This window comes from Aythya ferina (genome assembly GCF_964211825.1).
Source record: "Aythya ferina genome assembly, chromosome: 2".
NCBI lineage: Eukaryota > Metazoa > Chordata > Aves > Anseriformes > Anatidae > Aythya > Aythya ferina.
Window position 1 is genome coordinate 54,928,081 of NC_140297.1, and position 27,784 is coordinate 54,955,864.

At 45.1% G+C, this 27,784-nt stretch overlaps 2 protein-coding genes and 1 long non-coding RNA gene across 3 annotated transcripts in view; 2 read left to right on the top strand and 1 right to left on the bottom strand.

Annotated features, from left to right (window-relative positions):
- The window catches only part of LOC311433217, a 52,776-nt gene extending 25,657 nt beyond the window's left edge, over positions 1–27,119 (bottom strand). The window contains exon 1 of the long non-coding RNA XR_014690612.1: positions 27,059–27,119. This is a non-coding gene — a long non-coding RNA (uncharacterized lncRNA). The remainder of the gene's footprint in view (positions 1–27,058) is intronic.
- LOC311431655 (uncharacterized protein) lies at positions 6,208–11,932 on the top strand (the record flags this gene model as incomplete). The annotated part of the gene is made up of 5 exons (XM_084509429.1): positions 6,208–8,306; positions 8,702–9,751; positions 10,488–10,605; positions 11,121–11,244; positions 11,750–11,932. Exons 2-5 carry the CDS (start codon positions 9,250–9,252, stop codon positions 11,930–11,932), a joined length of 927 nt encoding a protein of 308 aa, XP_084365555.1. The 5' UTR covers positions 6,208–8,306; positions 8,702–9,249.
- LOC311432752 (uncharacterized protein) lies at positions 12,315–13,076 on the top strand. The gene is made up of 2 exons (XM_084511235.1): positions 12,315–12,497; positions 12,771–13,076. Exons 1-2 carry the CDS (start codon positions 12,319–12,321, stop codon positions 12,895–12,897), a joined length of 306 nt encoding a protein of 101 aa, XP_084367361.1. The 5' UTR covers positions 12,315–12,318; the 3' UTR covers positions 12,898–13,076.
- Positions 27,120–27,784: the final 665 nt, after the last annotated feature.

Below are 27,784 nucleotides of genomic sequence, written 5' to 3' on the forward strand. Positions count from 1 at the left end.
CATCATGTGATGTCGAGCAGGGACTTGTTTCCATTCCTCCTCAACTCCCAGATCCCCTCCCTCTGCCCGATGGCAACAGGGCAGGGGGTTCACCCCCATTTGGGGTGTCTCACCTCGGTACCTCTCCTTGAGGCCCTGCAGGGAGTCGCTCCACCAGTCTATCTCCCGCTCACACTCCCTGATATCCCGCAACCTGTCCACCTCCTCCTTGAGCTCCGCCACCATGCGGACCAGGTCATCCACCTGCTCCCACCTCACGCACACAGTTTCTCTGCCTCCCACCGATGGCAGGAACAGGCTCAGGCACTCCCTGCATCCGGTGACCTGAACTGCTGCATTTTTTAACGGGAAGTAGGTCTGGGTGAGTACCGACTTTCTGGAGAGTGCACCGTGCCTGGTGGAGACCATTATCGCCTAGCTAACGGCTGTCGTTACAGGAGGTGTTCGTATGGGCGGCGGAGAGCTCTCTGCCCTGCCTGCTCGCACTGCCACCCTAACTGCCGCGCTAACTAGCTGCCAAGCTAACTAGCTGCTGAGCTAACTAGCTGCCGAGCTAACTAACTGTCGTGCTAACTAACTGCTGAGCTAACTAACTGCCCCGCGTCTGCCCCGGAGCCAATCACCTCGGCAAATGGCAGTGAAATGGCGGTGGCGCCCGATTTAAATACACACCGCTGACGCTGCCGGCTCCGCCTATGCCTTGTCAGCCTCCCTCACGAGGGCTGCTGGGTCCTGGTGGCTCCCTCAAGTAGGCTCGACGCCGGAAAAATTAGCCATGCCTGGCCCGATCCCCCGCTCCGCTGCAGAACGTGTCTGCCCTGGAGCCGATCGCCTCAGCAAATGGCGAGGTAAATGGCAAATGGGTCTTTCCTTGGTGGCTGCCCACTCTGCACTTTGCAGTAGTTGAGTTTTGGTGAGGAAGCGGAAGAGGAAGGGGAAGAGTCAGAATCAGAGTCAGAGTCAGAGTCAGAGTCAGAAGAAGAGGAAGAGGAAGAAAAGGAAAAGACATTCCTGTTGTTTAAATTATTGAGGAAATTAATTGGTTTTTGCTTAATGGAGAAAGGAGAGAGGAAATCACCATTGATAAACCTTGGAAAACTATAAAGCTCTTCGTTGCCTTACAAAGGTGTCCTTGACACAGGTTAGGAAAGCAAATCTAAGCGACGGATGTCAGCTGACTGAGCAAAAAAATCTGTCTCCTTTAGAACTAACTCTGAGCAGTTCTAGAATCAAAAGTACATAAAGAAGAGAAAGGATTCTAGGCAAGCTGTCTTCTTTCTCCCAGCTGCTGCAGAACGAAGGCATTCTACTGGCGAAGAGAAGTATCTTCAGGAGAAGCATCAATCGACTTGGAGATCATGTCTTTAAGAGTCTTGTCAGGCAATTGGATATTAGCCTGTCTTCACGATCTTCTGAAATACTTCTTCAAAATAGTTGCTGGATATTTAGTTACCAGATTGCTTCCAGTAATGCTGATATTTAAATGAAACTGAAGAAAGAGACAATCTATGTGATCTGTGTGAACTGCTTGAGAGAGTCCAGCACAGAGCCACAAGGATGATTAAGGGAGTGGAGCATCTTCTTTATGAGGAAAGGCTGAGGGAGCTAGGTCTCTTTAGCTTGGAGAAGAGGAGACTGAGAGGTGATCTTATTAATGTTTATAAATATGTAAAGGGCGAATGTCAGGAGGACGGAGCCAGGCTCTTCTCGGTGACATCCAATGGTAGGACAAGGGGCAATAGGTGCAAGCTGGAGCATAGGAGGTTCCGCTTAAATATGAGACAAAACTTTTTTATAGTGAAAGTGACAGAACACTTGACCAGGCTGCTCAGAGGGGTTGTGGAGTCTCCGTCTCTGGAGACTTTCTAAACCTGCCTGGACGTGTTCCTGTGTGACATGACTTAGGTGTTCCTGCTCCAGCAGGGGAATTGGACTAGATGATCTTTCAAGGTACCTTCCAATTCCTAATATTCTGTGATTCTACGTGAATAAGTGTACTACAGCAGCTGAGTAAGATACAACATTAGCAATGTCACTTTTGCACAGCAGTACCAAAACCTCTAGCAGCAGTGCAGAAAGCTCAGCGGCAACTCCAAGTTGGTGACCAATGAAATACCAATTTTAGAACAAACTTGTAGGGAAAGTGTGGAAAGCTTTAGGCAAAGCCAAACTGCAGGAAGATGTGGAAAATCTCTTCTTGCATCTCCCATTGCTTCTTGAAATCTGATAGCCTGAGTGATTGTGGTTAGGGCAATGACATACTTGAGTCTTCTGACCGGGAAGATGGAAAGACCAGTTTGACTAATACAGAAGACTGGGATGCTGTACGTTTCCTTTCCTTTGAGATAATCTTTTGAGAACAAATGTCCCAGATGTCACTGCCACTCAAAAGAACTTTTAACTGGGAAAAAGACGAGGAATATTCAGCAAGGTCAGTGAACAATCTGCCTTCTGTCCAGCTCTCCAGGGTTATCCAGGGGAATGCTTGTGTCCTTCCAATGTGCCATTCCTGACTGTAAGTGAAGCTCACTGTTAAGAGTTCTCTATTTTAAAATGTTACTGGAAGAGCATGAAGCTTACTTCATGACAGCTGTTATGAGACATCACAGCCCCATGAAAATGCTAAAGCACTGAGTTGTAAAGTAGAGAAAATAGACTACTCCTTGGATACATATAACCATGTTAAAGCTCTTGACCACTCACCACAAGACTGTGATTTCCAATTGCTTATTCCATTAGCACAGCTGTCCGAGGGCCACATGTGGCACCAGGAGCTTGGGTCTGTGGTGGGATGCTTTTTTTTTCATGATTAGGAGCAAACGATGTGTGGACATGAATGCCATACCCTGGCACCTTTTTCACTGCCTGGTCCTGCAGTTATGGATATTCTTCTTGCCAATTTTGATATATGATTTCAGCCAGCTTAGCAGTTCTCTAAGTGCATGTGTTCCTCCTGCCTTGTTTTCCAAGCCACTGCCATTTGGAGTAACTGCCATATGCTCAGATCACCTCAGAAATCCGTGTCTCTGGGAGCACAGTGTGGCTTTGCGTGGAAAGAACCACACATTTCTTCCGTGCCTGCACAGAGGACATGCAGAACACTGTCTTCCTTTGGAGGGAGATTGCCAGGCTGATCATCCAGGGAAAAGATGTCAAAATGCAATTCTCTGCTGTCCATGGAAACATTTTTAGCATCACAGCCCCATGAAAAAGCTAAACCACTGAGTTGTGAGCTAGATTAAAAAGACCACTCCTTGGATATATTCCCATGGTAAAACTCTTTTATTTCCATGACTAGAAACCACTGATCACAAGGCCATCCAGACTGGTAATGGTTGCACTTCCTTCCGTTCATAAAGCTTTGTTTCCAAAGCACTCTGGGTCATTCCTTGGAGGCTGTCCACCCTGCACTTTGCAGCGGATGAACTTTGATAGAGCAGGGAAAGGCCAGCGAGGAGGGAGGGCTTGACTGTCAGTCTAGCTCCCAGGGCAGCTCTCTCCTGAGGCCAAAGCTGTACCTGCTCGCCTGCAGCTCTGCTCTTGCTGGCCAGCACACTTCCACACACTGGTCTATGGCCGCATACCCTGCTGTGGCTGCAAATCCCTCTTTGGAAGGGACACTGCAGGGAACAGGAGGAAGACGAAGAGAAGCAGGCTTTTGCCTGGGGCAGCTCTGGGCACCAGTCCCCTCACAGGTCAAAACTGTCCAGAGGCTTGCAAAGCCAGGGTGCTCTGGGGTGCCCAGGCCAGCGCTGCGAGGGCTACCCAGAGCTGTGCAGGCACCGTGCTGTGCTGCGGGGGCGGCTTTTTCAGTCAGGTAGATAGTTTCACTCCCACTTGTCCCTGAGGGGCCTTTTGTTCCATACGTCCTGGTCAGAAAGGCCGGGAGGAGCGCAGGGGAGCTGAGCAGACCTCCAAAAGCTCCTCTCCAGACACCTGGGTCAGGACAATGCTCTCAGCAGTGGGCTTGAGAGCGGGCTGTGCAACAGGAGGGAAGGTACCCCAAAGCTGCTGGGCACCCACACCCTGCTTGGGCTCTGCAGATGCTCTAGGCCAGCAGTGGCAGTGGCTGCAGCTGCAGCGGGACTCGGACCCCCACAGGCAGCAGGAAGACACTGCCCCCATGGTCTGGAGGGGCTCTGGCTGCACAGGGGCTGCCGCAGTGCTGGTAGTGGCACTGCTCATCCTGCATGTCCCAGCTGAGGGGTCCTTGGGCTCCCTGGCACTGTCACAGTGAACAGGTTAAAAGAGAGGTGGCCACTTCCACAACATCCCCCTTAATGTTGCTAGCAGATCCATGGCTGAACCAGGCAATGTCTGTGCTCAAAAGGTGAGATGTTCAGCTGGTGGGGCTTCCTGGGCCCAGGCAGAATAAATGGCTGCAGGACAGAAAGCAGAGCTCCACCTGTGGTGCCTGTAGTTTCTCCATAGGCCATCGAGTAGTGTGCCTGGGAGGCTTCTTTCTTCTCATTGTCTCCATGTCTCTCTTGTCACGTCTGTGTGGGTCTAGCCTGCTTTCTGGTTTTTGGTTTTGGGTAAAGAAACCCACCAGCAATTACAGGCCATGAGCAGTTATGGCCTGGGGAAAGCCCTCATGGTCAGGAGACAGTGAGGTGGAGGCAGCTCCCCCATATGCCCCCTGCAGCCCCTACCTGCTATGGAGTCACCCTGGGCAGTGGCCAGCCAGGGTCACTGCAGCCCCTCCGTGACACGGTGTGACGTCATAGTGCGACATTCCTACCTCACAATGGTGACTGCCACCTTTCAACCTGGGGTCGCCACATGTCCTCCCACTTGTCTCTGAGAGGCTGAGGGGACTCGAGGCACTCTCCAGAGAGTTGCTCTTGCCACTGCTCTGCTTCAGAGGAGCTGTTTTGCAGTGAGGAGAAGGTGGTGCGAGAGGCCACAGCAGGGATAGAACTAAGATGGCAAAATACTTCCCTGCGCCTTGCATGCCTCCAACAATTGAGAATCTCATAAATTCTGGTAAGACCCCATTTCACGAGGGCTGTCAGGGTCAATGACATCTCTGAAAACTGGTGTGGAGCCCCTGAGGCCAGTGGGGGTGGCCGCGAAGGCCTGGTGTCTGCAGGAAAGGGCCTGCTTGACCATGCCGTAGGGCTGAGGGACCGACTTGGCAGCTGTGGCTCCGGGGCTTTTTTACTGACCCAGCCCCTGTGTTCCCTACGGCACCCCAGACAGAAGTTGCCAGTCCTGAGGGTTGCTCCTTGCCTGGCAGTGGGCACTGCCCACCCTGAGCTCCTGGCTGGCTGGAAGAATTGGAGGGGTCTGTGGGCTGTGCAGCATCACTGTGCTGGGAGGTGCGACGTGGGGAAGCTGCACATATATCTGCATATACTCATGTGTTAAAGCTCCTCTGTCCACTTCCATGACTAGAAGGAAAAGACGGGGAGATACGCTAGAGCAGGACAATTGTATGCAACTGCAGAAGATTCAGTTGATAGAGTAGAATCTTAAATATAAAAGATACACCTATTTCTATTGAGAGTATCGTGCCTGGTGACAGGACGAGGGGGAATGGACTAAAGTCGCACCAGGGGAGGTTTAAGTTGGATAGTAGGAAGAACATCTTTACTGAAAGGATTGTTAGGCAGTGGACTAGGCTTCTGAGGAAAGTGGTGAATCACCATCCTTGGAGGTCTTTAAAAGACATTTAGATTTAGAGTTTAGTGATATGGCTTAGTGGAGGACTTGTTAGCGTTAGGCCAGATGTTGGACTAGGTGATATTGGAGGTCTCTTTCAACCTAGATGATTCTGTGATTCCGTGAATCGTTACTTACTAGACTTTTATTACCACAACATCCGCAGCATATCAAACTCTCTGATGAAATAGTTTTTGCGCCAAAGAAATGGCAGATTTCCTGCTGCTTGTCACTGCCACAAGCTGACTAAAAGAATATTATTTCTACAAAGCAGTATACTTGAAAAGAGCAGTGGCAAATGTAGAATGTGCTGACAGAGGATAAATTTGCCCCATTCACTTCAGTCTAAGAGCACGTGACAGAGAAATGACAGCAAATACAGCTCTCTTGAGCATACACAAAGGCACCCAAAAATTCCGGGAGGAAGCAGGCTACATATGTTCCCCAATTCTCTCCTCTGCCATAACTGTAACATCCTATTAACAGGCAGTTTTGCCTTTGGGACATCTTATGTTAGACCACTGAGTTTTGCGCTCTCTGATATGTCCCTCCTTTTTTGAGCATATTTTTGCTGACACCTGTCAATACACAGGGGACATGGGGAAGCTGCTCCCTGCTGGGGAGACACCAGGGCCTGCCCTGAGCCTCCTAGAGTACACAGCACCGTGCCCTCAGTGGTGTGACAGTCCACTGCCAGGTTGGCCTTGGGGATGGGTCACTCCTGGAAAGCTGCACCTGAAAGGCAAGGAGCCCTCTTTGGGGCAGCCTGAGGAGTCCTGCTGCCTCTGCTGGGCTCTAGAGAAGACACCTGTAGAGTGTACATTAGAAATGCATCAGTCCTTGGATAGCAGTGTGCTGAGTGGCTTTGATGTTGCTGTCGGAGAGCTTGACGTGTGTTTTCCTTGGTTTTCCAGAGATTGCTAAGATTTGGGCCAGCACATCCCATTACCTGAGTCAACAGCTGGCTCTCCACCAGGTGAGACTTGCCTCTTCTTCCCTCACACCCTGATGTTCCATGAAGCAATGAGAGCACTTTGTCTTCAAGAGCAGTTATTCTTCCCTCCTTTGGAAGCAGGACCAATGCCCCAGAAGGCCTCAGTAATGCACTGCTGGGCCACGGACTAGCTCCGCTGTCAATTCAGATGCACTGTGAGGTCCAGGCCCAGATTTCAGAAAAAGGGATGGACTTTTCCTGGGGCTTCCTGAGTCCCCCATTGCCAGAGCTGATTACCGAACTGGGCCGGGGTACTACTCCAAGGGGAGTTCCAAGTGTGGGAAGCCCCCTGGTATCTTAGTGAGCCAAAGGACGTGTGTCAGCTTTTCCTGCACTTCCTGGTTCCTCCTTGGGGACAGGGGGTGAGAGGGAAAAGTCCAGGCCGTCCACATCTTCTCCCAGCTCTCCAAGGAACCCGTCTTGCTCAGTTGTATCTCAGGTGTGGATAGGGAACAAAGCACCTTCCCTGCTCTCTGGCAAGTTATCTCTGTCCCTGCAAAGCTTCTTCTCATCCACCCTCTTCTGTTTCAGGCTGTCCGCATTCCTGGTCTTGGAACATTCACAGTTGTCACAGAGCAAGTGGCCAACCAGGAAAAGGACATCGTGACTGTTGAGAGACCCGTGTTTCATCTGGCTAAGGCTATTGTGTACAACAATGACCTTCGATACGACTACATAGACGTTCCAGGTAGGAAGACTGAGGACTGAAAGTGGTGTTTGCCCTTGCAGCAGAATATGAGAGCTGTGCTCTGCTGTCCATTGGTGACGCAGCCAAGTACCAAACTCCTGGCGCAACCAGGGAAAAGCTTGTCAAAGCGTGCCTGGTGTGGAACAGAACCAGTCTCTCTGAGTGTTTTAAATAATCCCCAGATGACAGTGCAGCATAACAGTTCACTCTCTTTGACCTGCTTCAACAACAGGTTTTATTCCAGTTTTACTGGAAACGTGTCTTCTTGCCCCATGGTGTTTCAACTCTTCCTCCCACCTTCTGCTGTAGTAGGCCTCGTACAGGCAAATGCCAGAGCTCTTCTTGGCTCTCAACACCTCTTTGCAAGCAGAAAAAGCTTGCAAAATGCAGCTCGTTCCAAAACCCCCTGTCCACAAGGCCTGTAACTTCCAGTTGCTGCTTCCACTGCCACAGCTACCCGAGGACCCTCCGTGGCACCAGGAACTTGGGTCTGTGGTTGGGAGTGTTCCTGTCTAATGATTAGGAGCACACTGCATGTGGACAAGGCTACCGTGGCCTGGCACCATTCAGCTTGCTGTGGGTCCTAGCACCTTTTTCCTCACCAAAACCTGCGGACAAGGATCTTCCTGCCAGTTCTGACCTTTGATTTTAACCAGCTTAGCATCTCTCTAAGAGCGCGTGTTCCTCTTCCCTTGTTTTCCAGGCCACGTGCATTTTGAGGAACTGCCGTATGCTCAGGTCGCCTCAGAAAACAATATTTCTGAGAGCTTAGTGCGGCTTTGCATAGAAAGGAGCACACGTCTCTTCCGTGTCTGCATAGAGGACAGGCAGAACATCGCCTTCCTTTGGAGAGACATTGGCATGCTGATCATCGAGGGCAAGGATGTTAAAATGAAATTCTATGAAGACTTTCTGAAAAAGCTGAATGGGACAACAAATACCTTGGAAGCTCTTCTCATGGTAGGATTTTCATTTTCCCAGCTCTACCCATGGTTCTTCTGAAATGCCTTCCAGGGACTGTGTGGCTGCTTTCTCCTGGTCTGTCGTGCTTCTTCAGCCATTTGGGCTCCTCGTGGTCTGCAGGAAAGCAGGCCCTGTAGAGCACTTCCTTTGCAGGCAGTGGCCTGGCTCTGCAAGAGATCTCCCCGAGAGAGGCCTTGCTTTTTGGCAAAAGGCCAGCATGTCAGTGGGGATCACCGCGCAGCCCAGTGCTTGGGCAGGGAGTGGAGGTGCAGGCAGAGCGAGGCTTGCTGAGGCTGGAGCCCTTAGGCAGCTCTCGGTGGCGCTAAGGTGGACCAAGCAGCCAGCCCTTGCCAGTGTCCCCATCGCCCATTACTTGTTTGTCTCTATTGCAGATGCCAGAGATGAACAATTCTGTCATCTCTCACCTGGACACTGCTGCTTCTCAGACCACTTCTGGACATGTCATTGTCTTTCCAATGTGAGTATGCTTGTTCCTGCTGCTCTCAGCAGAGAAAGAGATCGGCTTCTCAGCTCATGCCTGGGGGGAGGGCTGCCTTGCTGGGCCCTGTGGATTGTGCTTGTGATGGTACTCTTCAGTGCTGGGAGGACTGCTTTGCAGGGAGCTCTGTGGAGAAACGTGGGACAGCAGAAGTGCTTTAGATGACAGTGCTGCTATAGACAAAGAGAGTTTTTTGAGCTCGTTCTCCATCAGCATTCTCCCACTGTTTCTTTTCTCCTGTGAGCGAGATTGCCTTCCGCTTGGGCCCACGGGCTAGAGGAGGAACAGTTCCATGTCCAAAAGGGAGCTTGAGTCTGGTGGGGTTCCACGTTGCTTTGTGAGCTATGAGTTAGAGGTAGCTATGTGTTGGATAGTGGTATGAGTTAGAGAGGAATAAGTTTTTCCCCTGAAGCAGCAGGCAGGATTATTGCGAGGTCAGCCATGCTCACAACAAGGACAGGAGAACATTGGCACAGTGCCCTATCTTCAGCATGGTTCCTCCCTCTTCCTTCCAGGTACAAGCACGACACAGTGTTTAAGAGGCCAACTAGGACAGTGAGTCTGAGAGGGCAAGTGAAGCCCATCAAAGAAGACAGGACAGTGAGTCTGGGAGGGCAAGTGAAGCCCAGCAAAGAACAAACGACAGAGAGTCTGAGAGGGAAAGTGAAGCCCAGCAAAGAAGACAGGACAGTGAGTCTGGGAGGTCAAGTGAAGCCCAGCAAAGAACAAACGACAGAGAGTCTGGGAGGTCAAGTGAAGCCCAGCAAAAAAGACAGGACAGTGAGTCTGGGAGGACAAGTGAAGCCCAGCAAAGAACAAACGACAGTGAGTCTGAGAGGGCAAGTGAAGCCCATCAAAGAAGACAGGAAAGTGAGTCTGGGAGGACAAGTGAAGCCCAGCAAAGAAGAAGACCAGACAAAAGGAGGAGAGAGAGGCAAGAAAGGTAAGGGACCCATGGGTTACTTGTAGGGAGTGTAGGATGCCTTCCTTCTTGTCTGGAAGTGATTAGAGCAGAGGTTACCACAGAGTGCCTGAAAAAGCCTGAGACACCTCCTGTGATTCCATCCCATGGTGGGAAAGCTCGAGCAAGCCATTGTGGAACAAGGTTGCGGGACAGCCCTGCACCACAAATGTCCACTGCGAGTGCTGAAGGACAACTTTCCTGTAGCCTCCACTACCCGGCCTGTGCTGCAAACCCCGGAAAACTCTGACTCAGCTTCCTTCCATGCTCTCAGATGCCTCACAAACACTGCCTCTGTTGTGAGCGTGCCTCTGTAGTAAATGCGTGTGCGTGGGACCGATCAACAGATGCAAGAGCTGTCTCCTCTGGTCCTAAGCGATTCCCCACCCCAGAACGACTGTTTGAGGGCATGGGCATCTCCCAGACAGTCCCCCATTTCAGCACATGGTGGAGATTAGGGCATCAAAATGGTATTCCCCAGGGAACAACGGTGCACTATAGCCAGGAAGAAAGAGATGGAGAAAGAGAGTGTCCGAAAAGGCCTACGAGATCTCAGGAAACATGGCTCCGCAGCGACAAAAATGGCCCCTGCCAATGGTGTTGCCACAGGCTTGAGCTGATCTGCATGTCATTCTTGCTGGAACTGGGGCAGAATTGGCACACTATTACCACAACAACAGAGTTGGTTTACTGAAGTTGTCTCCTTTCTTCTTTCCAGAGGATCTTCCCAAGAAGCGCCTCCTTCGTCGAGCAACACTTTCTCCAGAGAGGTTACCTGCCCTGACAGTAAAGTCAGGGAGCAGACAGAAAGCTCAGAAGACAGAGCGTCATGCCAGGTGAGACTCCTGGAGAGACAAATGAGGGTGCTGCCCTGCTCTTGCCCATGTAGGAGCGCAGTTTCTCCTGGATGCAGAAGCTGTACGAGCTCAAAGTGCAGCTATCCCATCTCCCACTACCTTGAGATTTCTTGCTGCATGGCAAGCATCTTGCAGCATCATTTCTTAGCTGGGTAACTAATGGAAACAGCTCCTTGCAGGACTGGGAGGTTTTGCCTTCCCTCAGACTGCAATGAGCACAGTGTCTCAAGTCTGAAGAGACTTCCCCAGGAGCGATGGTGGAAGAGTGCAGGTGTTCTCCTAGCATCTTTTGGACACTATCGAGTGTTGGTTTGGGCTGGTTCTCAACCACCCAGGCTGTTTCAAGCTCTCGGAGAGACGTGACAGAGACCAGATCAAGCATTCAGGGGCTCTTCAGCCTTTTGCAGTAGAAGCAGATGCACCACTTGGAAGCAGACAATGCAAAACCAGCTCCTCCCACACTCTTGTCACCTTGTCCCCTTGTGTCTTTGCAGTAAGCTTCCGGCCATCCAGGGGAGTTCTGTGAAGGAAAAGAAAGAGGAAGAGGAAGAGAAACTAATTCAAGTGACTCCCAGGATGATAGACTTTATTTCCAAAACTATTTTGCAGAGGAAAAAGGTACGTGGCATGGACTGCTGCAGAAAGTATGTCTTACTGAACTGTAGAACAGCATCACTCAATGGACACCGATTCACAGAACATTCTTGACTTGTGCCTTCATGTGACCACTGAGTTGTTTCTTTGGGTGCTTAATTGAAGAGAAGCCCTTTACTGTGTCATTTGAGAAGATGCTTTTTGCTCCCATGATCTTCCTGAAACACACCCAAAGAGCTTACCCAGGGATGCTTCCGATGGCAATATCACTGCATGGCTTGCCCGGGTGGGATAGCCAGCTGTCAGGTTGCTTCCAGCCCCATGATCGCTTAGCTTGCACGGACATTTTTGAAGGGCTCTTCAGGTGACTCTTTGGTTGAGCCTGCAGGAGCATGGGAGCAACCCTGAGCTGACAGAAGGGCAGAAGACTGAGTGAGGGTGGAAGAGAGTGCAGGAAGGGGGGAGACACCCCAGCCCTCCCTCTACAGCATTACTAACTGCCTGTGTTTGCATTTTGCTTATACTCCAGGAAAAGTGCTTTAAGATTGAGGAGACACTTCCAAAACACATTCAGAATTTCTTGGTTTATGAGGAAAATAAGAACAAAGAGCTGCAGGAAGATAAAAAGAAACAACCCAAGCCACGTAGCCCAGAACTAAGCAAATCGAAAATCAAGAGAGAAGTAGAGACGCCAACAACCGAGGTACTTTGAATTTGTGCACTAAAGGAGCACTTTCCCACCGGGAAACTGAGACTGCAAGGTGTTAGTGTTAGGTCAGAGGTTGGACTCGATGATCTGGAGGTCTCTTCCAACCTAGACAGTTCTGTGATTCTAGCACTCAACCATAGTAGCACTATTGCTGCAGCACTGCAGTGTGGGGGACTGCTGCCTTTGCTGAGCAAGAGAGACCAACAGGGAGTTTTAAGAAAACCCCGGTAGTGCTGGGACATGATCCTGGGAGCGCACCGATGGCCTTGTGCTGGTTGTTTTCCCAGTCCCCCTGGGGTCCCTGGCAGAAGTGGTCTGGAGGGTGCCTGGGACGGTGGGAGGGAGCTGCATGCTGGGAAGTACCAGCACAGCGCTGCGGGGCTATTGTAATGAGTGTAATTCCTGTGCAGGAATCCTCTTCCTCTGAGGAGGAAACTTCCAGCTCTCTGTCTGAGAGCGAATCAGAGCAGTCGAGCCTTGACCTCATAGAGAGAATGATGGGGGAGTGGGACGAGGATGAAGAAGAGCCACCCAGAACCCAGGAGGACAGCCCTGTTCCCCCTAAGCGGTAAGTGTGCAGCAGCTGCAGCTAAGGCCTGGGGTAGTGGAGTGGTGCTGAGGCACCTGTGGGTCAAGGAAGCCAGCCCCTGAGCTATGGGGTTGTTTACAGAGCCCTGGGAAGTCGAAGGAAGTCTGACCTGGCTTAGAGCCCAATGCCAGGGCCCTCTCCACAGCCCAGGGCAGCCAAATGGGGCCTTGCCAGGAAAGGGTGGCTGGTTGAGGGAAGAGGTAGGAGTTTCGCAGCTGAATGGTGAGAGCAACTTTGTCCTTGCTGCTGCAGGAATCTTTCTCCACGGACATGTGGGACCCTAAGGGAGGTGGCGACGTGCATCGTAGGGCAGGTGGCCCGTAAGCAACAGGGAGAGAAAGATGCGGAGAGGGATCTGCAGGAGCAGCTGAAGTGGTAAATTTCTCCGGACGCGGGCAGTATTTCCTCCCATGCAGTGCCCTTCCTCCCACTCCCCCAGCCCTGCTGGAAAGAGGGGCTTTTCCTGGCACCGGCCTTCTGCAGCCCCAGCAGGCGGCCTGCTTGGGAGCCCCGTCTGGGAGTGCTCTCCAGGTGCTCACACCACCTTGTCCTGCTGTGTGCTTGCAGTGAGCTGGCAGTGCTGCAGTGGAATCGGTCAGCAGAAGAGGCGCCGAGCTGCCAACAGCTTTGGCAAATGGGTCACCAGCCTGCACCCCCTGCTGGGCCAAGGCAGAGGAAGTCAAGCTGGGTAAGTGCCTGGGGCTCCTGTAGTGACTGTGCAGAAAAGCATTTTCCTGATGGACCTCGTGGCATGGAGAGCAGCCAGCTGTGGAGCGGGAGGCCTCACAACAGACGCCCCTTCCAGCCGCAGGGCACTGGGGAGAACGTTTCCCAGTGGGACTCAAGCAGCTGCAAACTGAAGGGTCGGCAGCCGCGTTCATCCCGTGTTTGGCTCTCCCTTCTCAAGCCAGAGTCCATCCTTCCCCTCCCAGAATATGGACCCTCAGAAGCCTTGCCCTCGGGGTCGATACCTGCTCAGCCCGAGGTCCCAGACCCTGCCTGCCTCAGCGCCAGGCCTATTAGCACCGCAACACGGTATTCAGGAATGGGATTGAACACAAGGTCTGGGACCGCATCACAGGGACCGTGGGCCTGCTGTCTCCAGCTTGCGTCAGATCCCCTCATTTCTGTTGTGAACAGAGTTGCAGTGTTGCTCTGCATGTCTCTGTGTATGCACAACTACAGAGGTTTGTGTTGAACTCTGCAGGTGCGAAGAGCAGTGCCAATGCATGTCAGCAGGGGACCAGAGAGGCCATCCAGCACACAGAAGGGTCCAGATGGAGACATCCAGCAAGGGCCCTCCTTTCTGCACGAATGGGACGAGCGTTGCCCATCCAGGCTATTAATGCCAAAATTTCCTTCCATTCAATAATACCCCGTCTCCAAAGTTCTCTGGTCCTTTCTTTGGTGGCTGTCCACTCTACACTTTGCAGTGGATGAACTTTGATAGAGCAGGAAAATGCCAGCGTGGGAGGGACGGCTTGACTGTCAGTCCGGCTCCCAGGGCAGCTTGCTCCCTAGGCCAAAGGTGTACCTGCTCATCTGCAGCTCTGCTCTTGCTGGCCAGCACGGTTCTTGCTGCTGTCTGGTGCTTGGCTGCATTAGCTGCTTTGGCTGTACATCCCTGATTAGGAAGGCACTGTTCAGGGAAAAGGAAGAGGGAAGAGGAAAGAGGAGAGGAAGTGGGAAGGGGAAGTATCTTTAGGAATGCCATCATATAAAGGTCCACATATAGCCAAGGTAGTTACTGAATTAAGTAGACTATAAGGTATTAACTGAGATCTACATACACTCTACAGGCTCCAGTCTAGTGTCAGAGTAGAAAGAATGAGTCATACTCTCAAAACTCAGTTAGGCAAGCTGTGTCAAGAAACCTCAATGAACTGGCCACAGGCTTTACCTTCAGCTTTGCTAAGAATTAGAGTCCAACCTTAAGGTTGTTAACCTTATGTCCACTATGGAGAAAAAACTCTATTACTCCTCCTGTTAGTGCATTGGCTAAAAGTACAATAAACTCAGATAAGTGGCAAAAGCCTGAAACTGGAACAGTTGATGGATGGGTGCTTGAATCTATCTATAGTTCCCAGTCTATGAGTCTACTTAATAGGCTTGCTATAGACAATTTAAGAGGGCAGGTGCAGTTCTTGGCAAATGCTACACAAAATAGCCTACAGGACTTAAATCAACAAGCCCAAAGTACTGGTAAAGTGACTCTACAGAATTGGCAAGCATTGGATCTACTTTTAGCCAGAAAACATGGCTTATGTGGATACTTACAAGAAAGTCCTGAAAATTGTTGTATCCACATTCCAAACGTGACGGAACCCCTTAAAGCTCAATTAGAAAGGATCATAAAAATCACATTAGCCAGTACAGAAAACAGAAAGTTTTGAGACAGATTGGGTTAGGACAATATTTGGTAAATTAGAAATTTATTTATCTGGGTGGTGGACAAATCTAATACAAAACATTATATTGATTCTTTTAATCATAACGATCACCTTGATGGTAATGGGGTGTGTTAAAGCTGCTATATTAAAAGCAATATGAAAATAAATAACATACACTGGCACAATGTATCTGCAGTTGTGAATTGTTATTAACCATTTTGTTATAACTATAGTATAATTGCTTGCATAATGACACAGTGTTGTAACTGCTGCTCCAACCTTTACTGGGAATATAATAAGCTAACACGATGAGTATTGTAGCTTGATCACTACAAACCATCAAAAAAAAAAAAAAAAAAAAAAAAGGAGGGATTGATACTGAGACAAAAAGGGAAGTATAAAACCCACTAATAATAAGTCAACTGTAAGAACAAAGGAACTCATATATTAGGACGAGGACAGGATATCCCAAGTCCAGCAGGACATGAAACTTGTGGTAGGCATTTGCTCGGTGGGGGATAACTGCATACGGCTGAGCATGCTTGAGAATAGGGTTCAAAAAGTGCATATGATGAGGAAGAATACTGATGACCATCAGAAGGCCCCAGAAGACCAACAAGAGAAAGACATGCACATTCATTGGGAACTTCTACATATTTTATTAAATTCCAGGAAATGGTATATGTTAAGTATTTCTCAGAAATATAACGAATATGTATGTTTTGATTGTATATTGTTGAGGGATTTTTGAAACAGTAAGGAGGCCATGACTTGCTGCAGCTGAGCAAACCAAGCTACCAGGACGACTATGAGAAGTTCCCATGACAGTGTTCTCACATTACCCAATTGAGGAATTTAAAAAAATATTGTTGCCAGCAGCTGGCTTCAAGGATGGGATATATGTGACTGCTAATCACAAGGGGGTTGTTTTCTTGCAGGCGGGGTTGTTTTCTTGCAGTTGTTTGTCTCAGTGCTTATGACCAATAATCTTTTATGAGACAATATCCGCCCCTGTTATGTTTGCTATAAAAGTCAGGCTATTCGGGTAATAAAGAGAGAGTGTGATCTGACCATACTACTGTCTGTCGTGTTTTTGGCCATTCTTCCTGCAACAGTATATAAGCCCCATAGCTTGAATAATTTGGTATGCAGACGAGGTGGAGTTATCCCCATGCATTTGGTCCAAAAATTAAAGAATGCCTTCTTTCTAAAACTCAAAATTGGCTCTTAGAGAGTTTCTTTGATGAGCTTTTACAATATCAGTTCCATGGCTGAAACAGGCAATGTCTGTGCTCAAAAGGTGGGATGTTCAGCTGGTGGGGCTTCCTGGGCCCAGGCAGCCTTAATGGCTGCAGGACAGAAAGCCGAGCTCCACCTGTGGTGCCTGTAGTTTCTCCATAGGCCATCGAGTAGTGTGCCTGGGAGGCTTCTTTCTTCTCATTGTCTCCATGTCTCTCTTGTCATGTCTGTGTGTTGGTCTAGTCTGCTTTCTGGTTTTTGGTTTTGGGTAGGGAAACCCACCAGCAATTACAGACAATGAGCTGTTAAGGCCTGGGGAAATCCATCATGGTCAGGAGACAGTGAGGTGAGGGCAGCTCCCCCAAATGCCCCCTGCAGCCGCTACCTGCTACGGAGTCCCCCCTGGGCAGTGCCCAGGCAGGGTCGCTGCAGCCCCTCTGTGACACATTCTGAGGTCACAGTGCGACATTCCTACCTCACAATGGTGACTGCCACCTTTCAACCTGGGGTCGCCACATGTCCTCCCACTTGTCTCTGAGAGGCTGAGGGGACTCGAGGCACTCTCCAGGGAGTTGCTCTTGCCACTGCTCTGCTTCGGAGGAGCTGTTCTGCAGTGAGGAGAAGGTGGTGAGAGAGGCAGCAGGAGAGTGCTGGGGATGAGGGCTGAAGGGCTGAGGAAGAGGAGGAGAGCAGAGAGGAGGAACTGTCTTGAAGAAAGCAAGATCACAATCTGCCACCCACCCGCTACATTTGTTAACCTGCAGCAGGGGTGGAACTGAGATGGCCAAATACCTCTTCTCAGCACCTTGCTTACCTCCAGCAATTGAGAAGTTCATAAATTCTGGTAAGGCCTTCAGGCCCCTCATTTCAGTAGCTTGTTAGTAACAGGCAATAAACCTACTCTGACTCTGTTTTGCCCATCAAAATAACTGTTGAGCAATCTCCACATCCTTATCTCAACCCTGGAGCCCTTTGCATCATATTTTCTCTCCCTTTCCCTTTGAGGAGGGGGAGTGAGAGAGCGGCTGAGGTGGAACTTGGCTGCCCACCCAAGTAAAACCACCACACCACTCAAGAATGCCACAAGGAAGCAGGTTATATATGTTCCTTGCTTCTCTGCCAAACTGTAACATCCTTTTAATAGGTAGTTTTGCCTTTGGGATATCTTATGTGAGACCACTGAGTTCTGAGCTCTCTGATATATTCCTACTTTTCTGAGCACGTTTTTGCTGACACCCATTCAATACACTGGGGACATGGGGAAGCTGCTCCCTGCTGGGGAGACACCAGGGCCTGCCCTGAGCCTCCTGGAGTCCCGTGGAGCACAGCACCATGTCCTTGCTGGCATGACAGTCCACTGCCAGGTTGGCCTTGAGAGTGGGTCACTCCTGGAAAGCTGCACCTGAAAGGCAAGGAGCCCTCTTTGGGGCAGCCTGAGGTGTCCTGCAGCCCCTGCTGGGCTGAATTAAATCTATATAATAACTCAGTATTCAATCTAAATAATAACTTGGGAGAAGCAGAAAACGGCAATACTTGTGGTTTAACTTGTCTGGCAGCTAAGTACAACACAGCAATGTGCTCACTCCCTCAGCCCCACAGTGGAACAGGGAGCTAAACGAAAAGGAAAACAAAGCAAAACAAAACAAACGAAGAAACATCTCATGGCTTGAGATAAAGACAGTGTAATTAGGACAGAAAAGGAAGGAATAATGATAATAACAACAATAATAATCATCATCATCAAAAGAATTTAAAACATCAAGTGATGCACAATGTAACTGCTCACCACACACTGACCAGTGCCTAGCCAGACCCCAAAAAGCGGCATCCTCCCCCAGCCAATCCCTTCCCCAGTTTTATTGTTCAGCATGACATCAGATGGTTTGGAATATCCATTTGGCCAGTTTGGGTCAGCTGTCCTGGCTCTGTACCCTCCCGGCTCCTAGTGAACCCACAGCTTGCCAGCTTGTAGGACAGTGCAAGAAGCTGAAAAGTCCTTGGCTTAGTGTAAGCACTGCTCAGCAACAACTAAAACATTGGTGTGTTATCATAATTATTCTCACCTTAAATCTAAAACACAGCAGTATACCAGCTACTAGGAATAAAATTATGCAACCAAAACCAGGATACTCTCACCTTTTTACTTCTAAGCTTCAGGTTCTGAAAGTAATCTTTAGGCATTAGATCCCAAAATAAAAATTCTTTCTTTTAAATTAACCCTAGGAACATGGAAGTCAAAATGTAATAAAATTAAATGAGAAATAGAGTTGATATGCAGACAAGCCAACAGTTACAGGAATAAGAAAATGAAAAGAGCGTTTTGCACAATCTAGGCCTTGTATTGAAAAAAAAAAAAAAAAAAAAAAAGTGAAAAAAATGAATGAATCAGAGAACAAGGAAAAAGAAAACAATATATGTATCAAAGAATTTAATTATTAACTATGTTGTTTTATCTCAAAGTTGGGGAACTTTATAATTTTATCTCAGTTGACCAGCTGTTAAGTCTATAATTTCTATTCAAAATTTAAATCCCTGTGGTTTGCTGCACATTGGCATTTCAAACTCAGGCATCAGTCAAGCACATGGAGCAGCAGGTATGTTAAACAGAGGAACTTGTAGCAAAATACTGGCAGTAATTTTCAAATGAATGCAAACTATTTTGTAGATATCCAAAGTCAATTATTTGTGATACCTCTGCTTGAACATAAATCAAGCCTGAAATGTTTCTGTAGACAGAATTTGCCTGTGTCAGCAGATCTTCCTTTGAGGACTGAGACCAAACCATATGTGCATTACAAACATACTGCATGTTTGTTAGCATGTTTTCCCAATTTAACATGGTCCCCGATTTCTCCAAAGCGCTTCCCTTAGCTTTTCATTTCCTTTGGTTTGTTGAAATACCTTTTCCATCTATCACTTTTCTCAATTTTATTCCCTTAAGTTATTAAAATGCTACAGATAAGGTTTTAGAATATGGTCTAGCAGAAACATTAAGAAGAGAAGACAGTCCAAGTATTTGTTGATCAACGAATCATAGAATTAGGGAATGGTTGAGATCGGAAGGCACCTCTGGAGTTCATCTGGCCCAACCCCCTGCCAGGCAGGGTCACCTACTGCACATTGTACAGGGTGGCATCTGGGCAGGTTTTGAATTTCTCCAAAGGAGACTCCACAACCTCTCTTCCGTAGTCCTAATTTTTAAAGTTAGGCCTGTGCAATTGAAGGCATTTGGGTTTTCCCATATGTCACTGTGTGCATAATTTAAAGAGATTTTACGTATTCCTATATTTTGTCCATAATAATAATTTATCTACATCTTCAATAAGGATATCAATAAGGTTTCATTTGAGGCCTTTATTATGTCTGAAGTTCTGAAGAAGTGACTCATTTGCTGTGCTCCTCAGTTTAACAGAAATAACTGCTCCCCTGGTCACACGCGACCCACAAGACCTTAAAAAGACAAGTGGGGAATCCTAACCTCTTTTCTGGAACCACCTGGAGTTGAGTTGAGCTTGAAGAGGTTCCAACTGCAATGGTGCTATCACAGGAAAAAAAAAAAAATCTGTTATAGCTGCCATGGGGCTTTTTAAATACTAATCTAAACCTTTGTTCTCCATGTTGGATAAGTTGCATGTCTAGGAAGAACCACAGGTCTCATGTCACCTATTCATTGTCTGATGAGAACTGAACAAGTCAAAAGAGGATGAGTAATAACTTTTTTTTTTCAAAATTTTGTCTCTGTGATCGAAAAATTCTGCTGAGATTTTACCCAAAGTTTGTGACAGTCTTTTCAATCACAGTTGGTTCAAGGAAAATCACTGCTGAGGCTGCCAATGAGCTTCATTACCAAGTGAATTGGTCATCATCTCTATCATAACCTCTTTAAATGTCAACACTGACAGGTTTGTGGTCTTTTCCAATGCTAAACAGAGACAAGAAGAGCATTCCAAAGCACTGCAGATATACTACTGAATTCCTGACAGAAATAACTCAAACCAGAGCACTTCCTTCTTTTATACTAATATATACACATCTCCTATTTGAATTTTACAGCAGTCAGTGCTTTCCTTCTACTGTTTCAGTTGCTAATAGAAGCCCAATACTTTTTCTTTGCTTTCTCTTCATTCCTCAGTTATATTTGTTATTAATGTTATTCAGTTTATTCCTCTTTATTTTTTTAAACAGTTTTTAAATAAAATAACAAACAAAATAAAACAAAATAAAACAAAACAAGACAAAACAAAACAAAATAAAATAAAATAGGTTTGTCTCAAATAATTTTACTTGAGGTGCAGGCAAAACAAAGGCAAAAAGCTTCCTAAAACAAATAAGCTTCCAAAACAAATCTTTAACTATGTCTATGTGTGAATTATTGAGGATAACTTATTAGAAGATTGGAAAAATACAATAAAAAGCAATATCTTAACGCAATTACTTAAAGCAAGCAGCACCTCAATGCAATTATTTAAAGTAAACATTTAAAATAAAAACAGAAATTGTTTTTATGTTTTAATTGTCCTAATGACTGTGAGTGCTAATTATTTGCTCCTTAGTGAGCCTTGACAAGTTGAATAGCTCAAATTCAGAGCATAGAATCATAGAATCACAGCATATCCCGAGTTGGAAGGGACCCATAAGGATCATCAAGTCCACACAGGTCTACCCAAAAGTGCAGACCACATGACTAAGAACGTAGTCCAAACCCTTCTTAAACTCCAACAGGCTTGGTGCAGTGACTACTTCCCTGGGGAGCCTGTTCCAGTGTGCAACAAACCTCTCAGTGAAGAACCACTTCCTGATGTCCAGCCTAAACCTCCCCTGCCTCAGCTTGACACCACTCGCACAGGTCCTATCACTGGTGACTAAAGAGAATAGATTGGCGCCTTACTCTCCACTCCCCCTCATGAGGAAGCTGTAGACAATGATGAGGTCTCTCCTCAGCCTCCTCTTTCCCAGGCTGAACAGGCCAAGTGAGAAGGAAAGCAGTATTAACAAGAAACGGCATATTTTAAACTACTAAACATATTTGCCCATACTGTGGTCCATCACAGGCTCAAACATGCTTTTACAAACTACTACAAGCAAAGTAAGCATGTGTTTATGTCTTGGCAGGATATGGTCTGAAATCTTTGAAATACTGTTGTATTTTACTAATTCCTCAGGTCATTTTGTTCCTTACGTCAAAACTGAATGATCACATTGAAGTACAATGTATATAGCTGATCTCTGTAAAAGACCACAAATACGAAATCAACCTCCATGCTATTTTAAGGGCACAAATTTTGTTATTCAATAGTAAGGTATCCTGAATCATAGAATCATTAAGGTTGGAAAAGACCTCCAAGATCATCTAGTACAGCCATCCCCATACGACCAGTATTACCCATGTCTCTAAGCACCATATCCAACCTTTCCTTAAACACCTCCAGGAACAGTGACACCGCCACCTCCCTGGGCAACCTTTTCCAATACCTAACCACTCTTTCTGAGAAGAAACTTCTCCTGACTTCCAACCTGAGGAAGGCTGCTCCAGAAGCTTGCAGTTTGCTATGAAAACATAACCTTCTTTGCTTGTCCTTCAAGGAGTATAAAAAGAATCTCTGCAGAATGTCATCATTATGAAACCTAAGAGGCTTCCCAAGATACCTAGGTTTTAATCTTGTTAATATGAACTTCATTGCTATGTTATGAATAATAACGTTCTTTAAAACAAAAACAAAAAAAAATGCAAAAAGGAGATCTTGCAGAGTCATGTTAGAGGTTAGATCATATCTAAAATATTACTGAAAGCTCAGTGACTAGAGGGGAGAGGAAGAAAATTGGAGACCCAGATTTCCAACATTTCAAAAAAGAAGAAAAATCAAACCCTCCTCTGAAAGCAGTAAAGTTTCTAGGTTTTCTCTTTCTGTGTAGATTACAAATAGCGTGAATGTTTTACCTTTGTAAATACTGCTTAATAATAAGCTCTATATTTCATCTAAATGTGAGGTCTATTATAAGAAATGTTTCAGAAATATTGCATAGCCCATTCTCCCTTTATTTTCTGTGCTCAGCTAGTACCAAATTTACAAACAAAAAGTCACAAGCTGCTCAGAAGACAAGCATCTAGCTATCTGCAAGAAGAGGCCAACTCCCAGGTCCACACACAACTTCCTTTCAGGTAGCTGTAGAGAGCAATAAGGTCTCCTGAGCTTCCCCTTCTCCAGACTAAACAACATGAGTTCCCTCAGCCACTCCTTATAGGACTTGTGTTCCAGGCCCTTCACCAGTTTCTCAGCCCTTCTCTGGACACACACCAGGGCTTCGATGTCCTTCTTGTAGTGAGAGGCCCAAAACTGAATACAGTACTTTTGAGGTGTGGCCTCACCAGAGGGACAGGAGGACATTCACTGCTGTGGTCCTGCTGGCTGCACTATTCCTGATACAAGCCAGGATGCTGTTGGCCTTCTTGGCCACCTGGGCACACTGCCAGTTCATTTTCAGACGAGCATCAATCAGCAACCCCATATCCTTTTCCTCTGCACAGCTTTGCAGCCACTGTGCCCCAAGCCTGTAGTATTGCATGGGGTTTTTGTGGCCAAAGTGCAGGAGATGGCACTTAGCCATGTTGAACTTCATACCATTGGCCTCTTCCCATTGATCAAACCTGTCTCGGTCCCTCTGAAGGTCTTTCCTACCCTCTGGCAGATTGACACTTTCCCTGGTGCAGTTTTCCTCTTGGTTGACACTTTCCCTCCTCTTGTAGTTAACTAGTGATAGGACTAGAGGGAATGGCCTCAAGTTGTGCCAGGGGAGGTTTGGGTTGGAATCTGGGAGACATTTCTTCTCAGAAAGAACAGTCAGGCATTGCAATGGGTTGCCCACGGAAATGGTGGAGTCTCTACCCCTAAGGTTGTTCAAGGAAAGGTTGGACCTGGCGCTTAGGGACATGGTTTACTGGACAACACTGGTGGTAGGGTGATATTTGGACCAGATCATCTTTATGGTCTTTTCCAGCCATAATGATTCTATGATTCTATTAAATTGGTGGGAGTGGGAGGGGAGAGGTAAAATCCATTCAGTTGGAAAATAGAATCTCATAAACAATTAAGGTATTAATAGACCGTTTTTATTAAAAAGTAAATAAAATCAAAACCTCCTGAAGATTTGTCTACCATGCCTAATGGATTTGAGAAAATCAAGCATTTGTATGGCAATCTAATTCTCCCAGTCTGTTTTGGTCAGTACTGAATCTATAAAGCCAGCAAAAGAATTTTAGATTTCATTTTTTGGTCAGTTTTTCCATGAAAACACCCCTAAGCTTTTGGACAGCAAGACAACCAATCCATTAAAAAATAAAATTAAAACAACAAAAAGCAAACAAACAAAAAACTTGTTGAGCTATGAAGTCCACTGTTATTTGTGTTTGGATTAAGACATAACTAAGGAATAAAATTCATAATTATTCTCTCTCAGTAGTTCCTATTTACCCAGACTGAATTAAGCACAATAATTTCCAACATCTTTTCATGCAAATATTTCATTTGCCTAGATTATTTTTTTTCCACATTCACTCCCACAGTATAGATTTTTGATACATTTTGTAGATATGCAAGATTATTTTGGGGCCACATTGCCAAAGAGGTGCAGTAATTGCCCTCTACCGAAATACCAAGTTAACACATTTCATTTAAAATTTAATTCAATTTTCACTTATCTCATAACAATACTTAAAAATGCCTGAAAGCAGATCTTATGAGAACATGAATAACTGCAGAATGGATATATAGAGAAATTATGATAAATTAGCATTGACAGGTGAATTTTAGAGTACTTTTGTCAAGCCTCAAAAGTCATAACTGGAATACATAGTGATTATTTCATTGAAAACCAGAGAGCAGACATAAAGTTTATTGCTATGACATCCACCTAAATTCTACAGTAAATATTTATTCTTACTTGTGGAGCTTGTATGAAGAGCATTATATTGAAACAAAGGACAAATATACTATTCGAAAATACAAAAAATCTCAGTACTGTAAGGTTTCCTTAAGTCCTCTCAAAGATGAATCTTTGTTATGGACTCTCTTTTATGGAAACAATCCGAAAATTCCTATGAAGGATAAAGAGTATTCACATTTTAGGAAAATTTGATGCATCAGAGGTGTTTTTTTTTCTGTAAGTTGAGACATGTTTTTCTGAATTTTCTAAATGTTAATACTCTCGCAACATACAGGAGCTACTATCCACAACCAATATGATTCTATAAAATAATAGAGTGATGTATTTTTTTAAAAAATATGTTGTTGGTGGTGGTGGTTTTGTTTTTCTAAAAGACAAATAAAATTAAAAGCCTTTGCAAAAGAGAGAGTATTTTTTTCTAAAGAAGAACTTTTAAACAAACAAACAAACAAAAAAACAAACAAAATAAACAGTTACTACTACTTAATTATTTTACTGTTACTTTATTTCCAATATAGCAAACTAGTTCCGATATTGCAATTTTATAAAGTAAATTAGATTCCTGTAAGAAGATGCAGTGTTTTTTTTTTTTTTTTTTTTTTTTCTTTTCTGTTTTTACATTAAATATCCATCAAAGAGAATCACAAATGGTGATAATTTTTTGGGCATTTATCTTGTCTTTCTTTCCTTTGGAATAACTTGAACTGTACCTTTCATGTTTTGGTGACCTAACACTACTTTAAAAATGAATGGATTTCACTGTATTTCGAGACTCTCAGATATACAAATTTGCTTTTACCTTTCTTGGCATAAAACTTTTCAAATATGAGCCCATTTACAAGGTTTTTTTTTTATTATATTTTTATTTTTGATCTTGTCTTTAAATTTTGATTACATTAAGATTTTTATTAAAATGTCAATTACAGCTTTCATGTAGATCAAAGAATCAAAAGGAAAAATACTAGGACATGAAGATAATTTGATGCCAGTTCTTTCACTAGTACTAGTACAAATATAAGTTACTGATGTATGACTCAAAAAAGTCATGACACAAATAAAGTCATGGTAGTAGAAGCTGCAAGAATCTGAGGACAAATGTGGTCTAACCTTAGCTAGTGTCAGTGTGAGAGGTTCACTAATAATTCAGTAGCTAGATCTGTTAATTCCTGGAGAGTAGGGAGAAAGGAACATTCATATATTAGCCACAAGAATCCAAAAGACTACAGTTTATTAAAAATGAATGTCTTTTACCAGGAGAAGAAAGTCAGTGCTATATAAAAAGCGGATTTATTTTATTTTCTGCTGCGTACTGGAGGTAGGGGAAAGGAAAGTAATCAGAATGGGATAATAAGAGATGGATGATTTTGTTAATAACAATAACAGACACTAGGTGGAGATGGAGGACAAAATACAATTATTGGTTCCAAAATTTACTTTTGCCACTAATAATCTAGGTCATACTGTATGTAAAGAATGGGCTGGAACTGACGTCAAACTTCCATGAGATTTTTACTTACTCTGCATTCATACTTAGTCTGGGATGGTAAAAGTGAAATATTTTCCTCTTTTTTTTTTTTTTTTTTTTTTTTTTTTCCAATATACAGCCTCTATCCCATTCATTCCACATACAAAGGAAGAAATTAAATAGAACTGTTGAAGACAACACAAAATAGTGTAGCTGTCCATGAAAGCCTGTCCTAAATAGAGAAAATAGTTTTAAGAAATGTATTCTTCCAATAGCAACTCCCCACAAAATATTAAGAAGAGTTCTTTCCTTCTACTGAGACTCTATTACCTATTACTGATGTGTGAGGCTTTTTCTTCCTAAAAACAGTATTGTCTCAAGCCACTGTTCTTACACTTGTATCTTGAAGAAGGAAGTGACTTGGAAGAAAGCAAACTTGAAATCTACGTTAATGGATGTGTAAGAAGAATTCTACTACTTATAGGGTTCAAAGAGTGTTTAGAGAAGAGTTTTAGAATGTGGTAGCAGGCCAGCTCCTTGCAGCGGTGTCTGGAAGTTTATATTTCTGTGCTTTCCCCTATTCCTCTGAATATGTTGTGTACAAGCTCAAGCAAGCCATCTATATCACAGGACCTTTTTTTCCCCCGTTGCTGATGTCCATCTGATGGGGAAGTCACAGAAGTTAATATACCAGATGGCATGGGAGAACTGGAAGTAGAAGGACTCACCTTTGGGAAATGCCTAAGTGGAAAATTCAGGAAAAAGCACAGCCTAAACTTGTCTTCAGAAAAAATCATGACTCTGCCTGATCCTATGCTAAACATGCTAAATCTTACACTTGAAGATGGAAAAACCTGGTGAGCTGAATAAAGTTCTAGAACAACCGTAAGAAGTACGGTATGTCATCTTGCATCCTGAATCTCCCAAAGCCCTTTCCCTTTGAAATTTAAGTCTACATGCACACTAGACTACATTGGTCCAACACATTTAAAGCAATGGATCTTGGATTTCTCCACACACATCTTACAGAAATAACATAAAGCACCGTCAGCATTAAAAAATACATGTGAAACATGATTACTTTGGTATACAAGAGTGATATGAGGATATATGAGGGTAATACTAGGATACCAGAGTAGTTTTAGTATACAAGAGTATATGCCTGCAGGTAGGATAACCAGCATAACACAAACATTTTGGAATTTAAAGATTTTTTTTTCTTGTATTTATTAGGTTTATATTTCAGGTTTATGTATATTCTTATATTTTTATAGGTGCTTCCTAGTGTCTGAGGTGCAATGGCCTGAAACAGAGGTGATGCTGAGAACTGAGCTAATTATTTGGTTTAGATTAAATCCCTGCTCAGATGATCAGCACAACAGTCACTGCAATGATAAAATACTATCAATGAGCCAAGATACATCCTATATGGAAAACACTTTGCATTTCCTGGGATGGGAGGGGACAAAATTTTGAGGTAGATCAATAACTGTTGCAATGCTTACTGTTGTCTATGCAGAAGCCTTTTTTTCAGTTCACTCTCTGATGTACAAATTCTTGGCAACAGAAGTAGCTTATGCAGCCCCTTCTCCCCCAGACAGTTATCTGTACTTGTCAGATGTGCCAAAAAGGTGGGGTCATACAGAGACCTATAGAAAAAACAGTTTAGATATAAAATCACCTGGAGAAGTTGAGTTAAATAAACTAGTGCTGCAGATAAAAAAGTCAACATACATTAAAGTTTGTGGAAAAAACTTGGATGTGGTTTTAACAGATGTCAAATGTAAACAAAGCAGATCATTAAAATCATTCTAGCATAACCTCATAACTTTTTGGTTTGAGAAAGCTTGAAATGCATTTTGTTGCCAAGAAAAGTAAAAAGACATAGATAAGCTGGCAGCTGTAGGAAAAAAAAAAAAAAAAAAAAAAAAAAAGGCACCTTGCCACAGCCCAAGGGCTTAATTCTTTGAAAAATTTGCAAGAAAATGTTGAAAAATGATTTGCCATGAATAGAATTACCTAAATCACATTGTGGAAAACTATTAAAAAAAAAAAAAAAAAGGAAAAGAGGAAGGAATTTTACTGTGTTATGCTTTACCTCTCAAATAGCAGAAATCCCACCCGGTCCCTTTTTGTTTTTTTTTTTAATTTCAGAAAAGAAATTAACATTCATCTGATTTGATTCCTACTGTTAATTTTTAAGTTTACATCAGCTTTCCAAGCAGTGATAA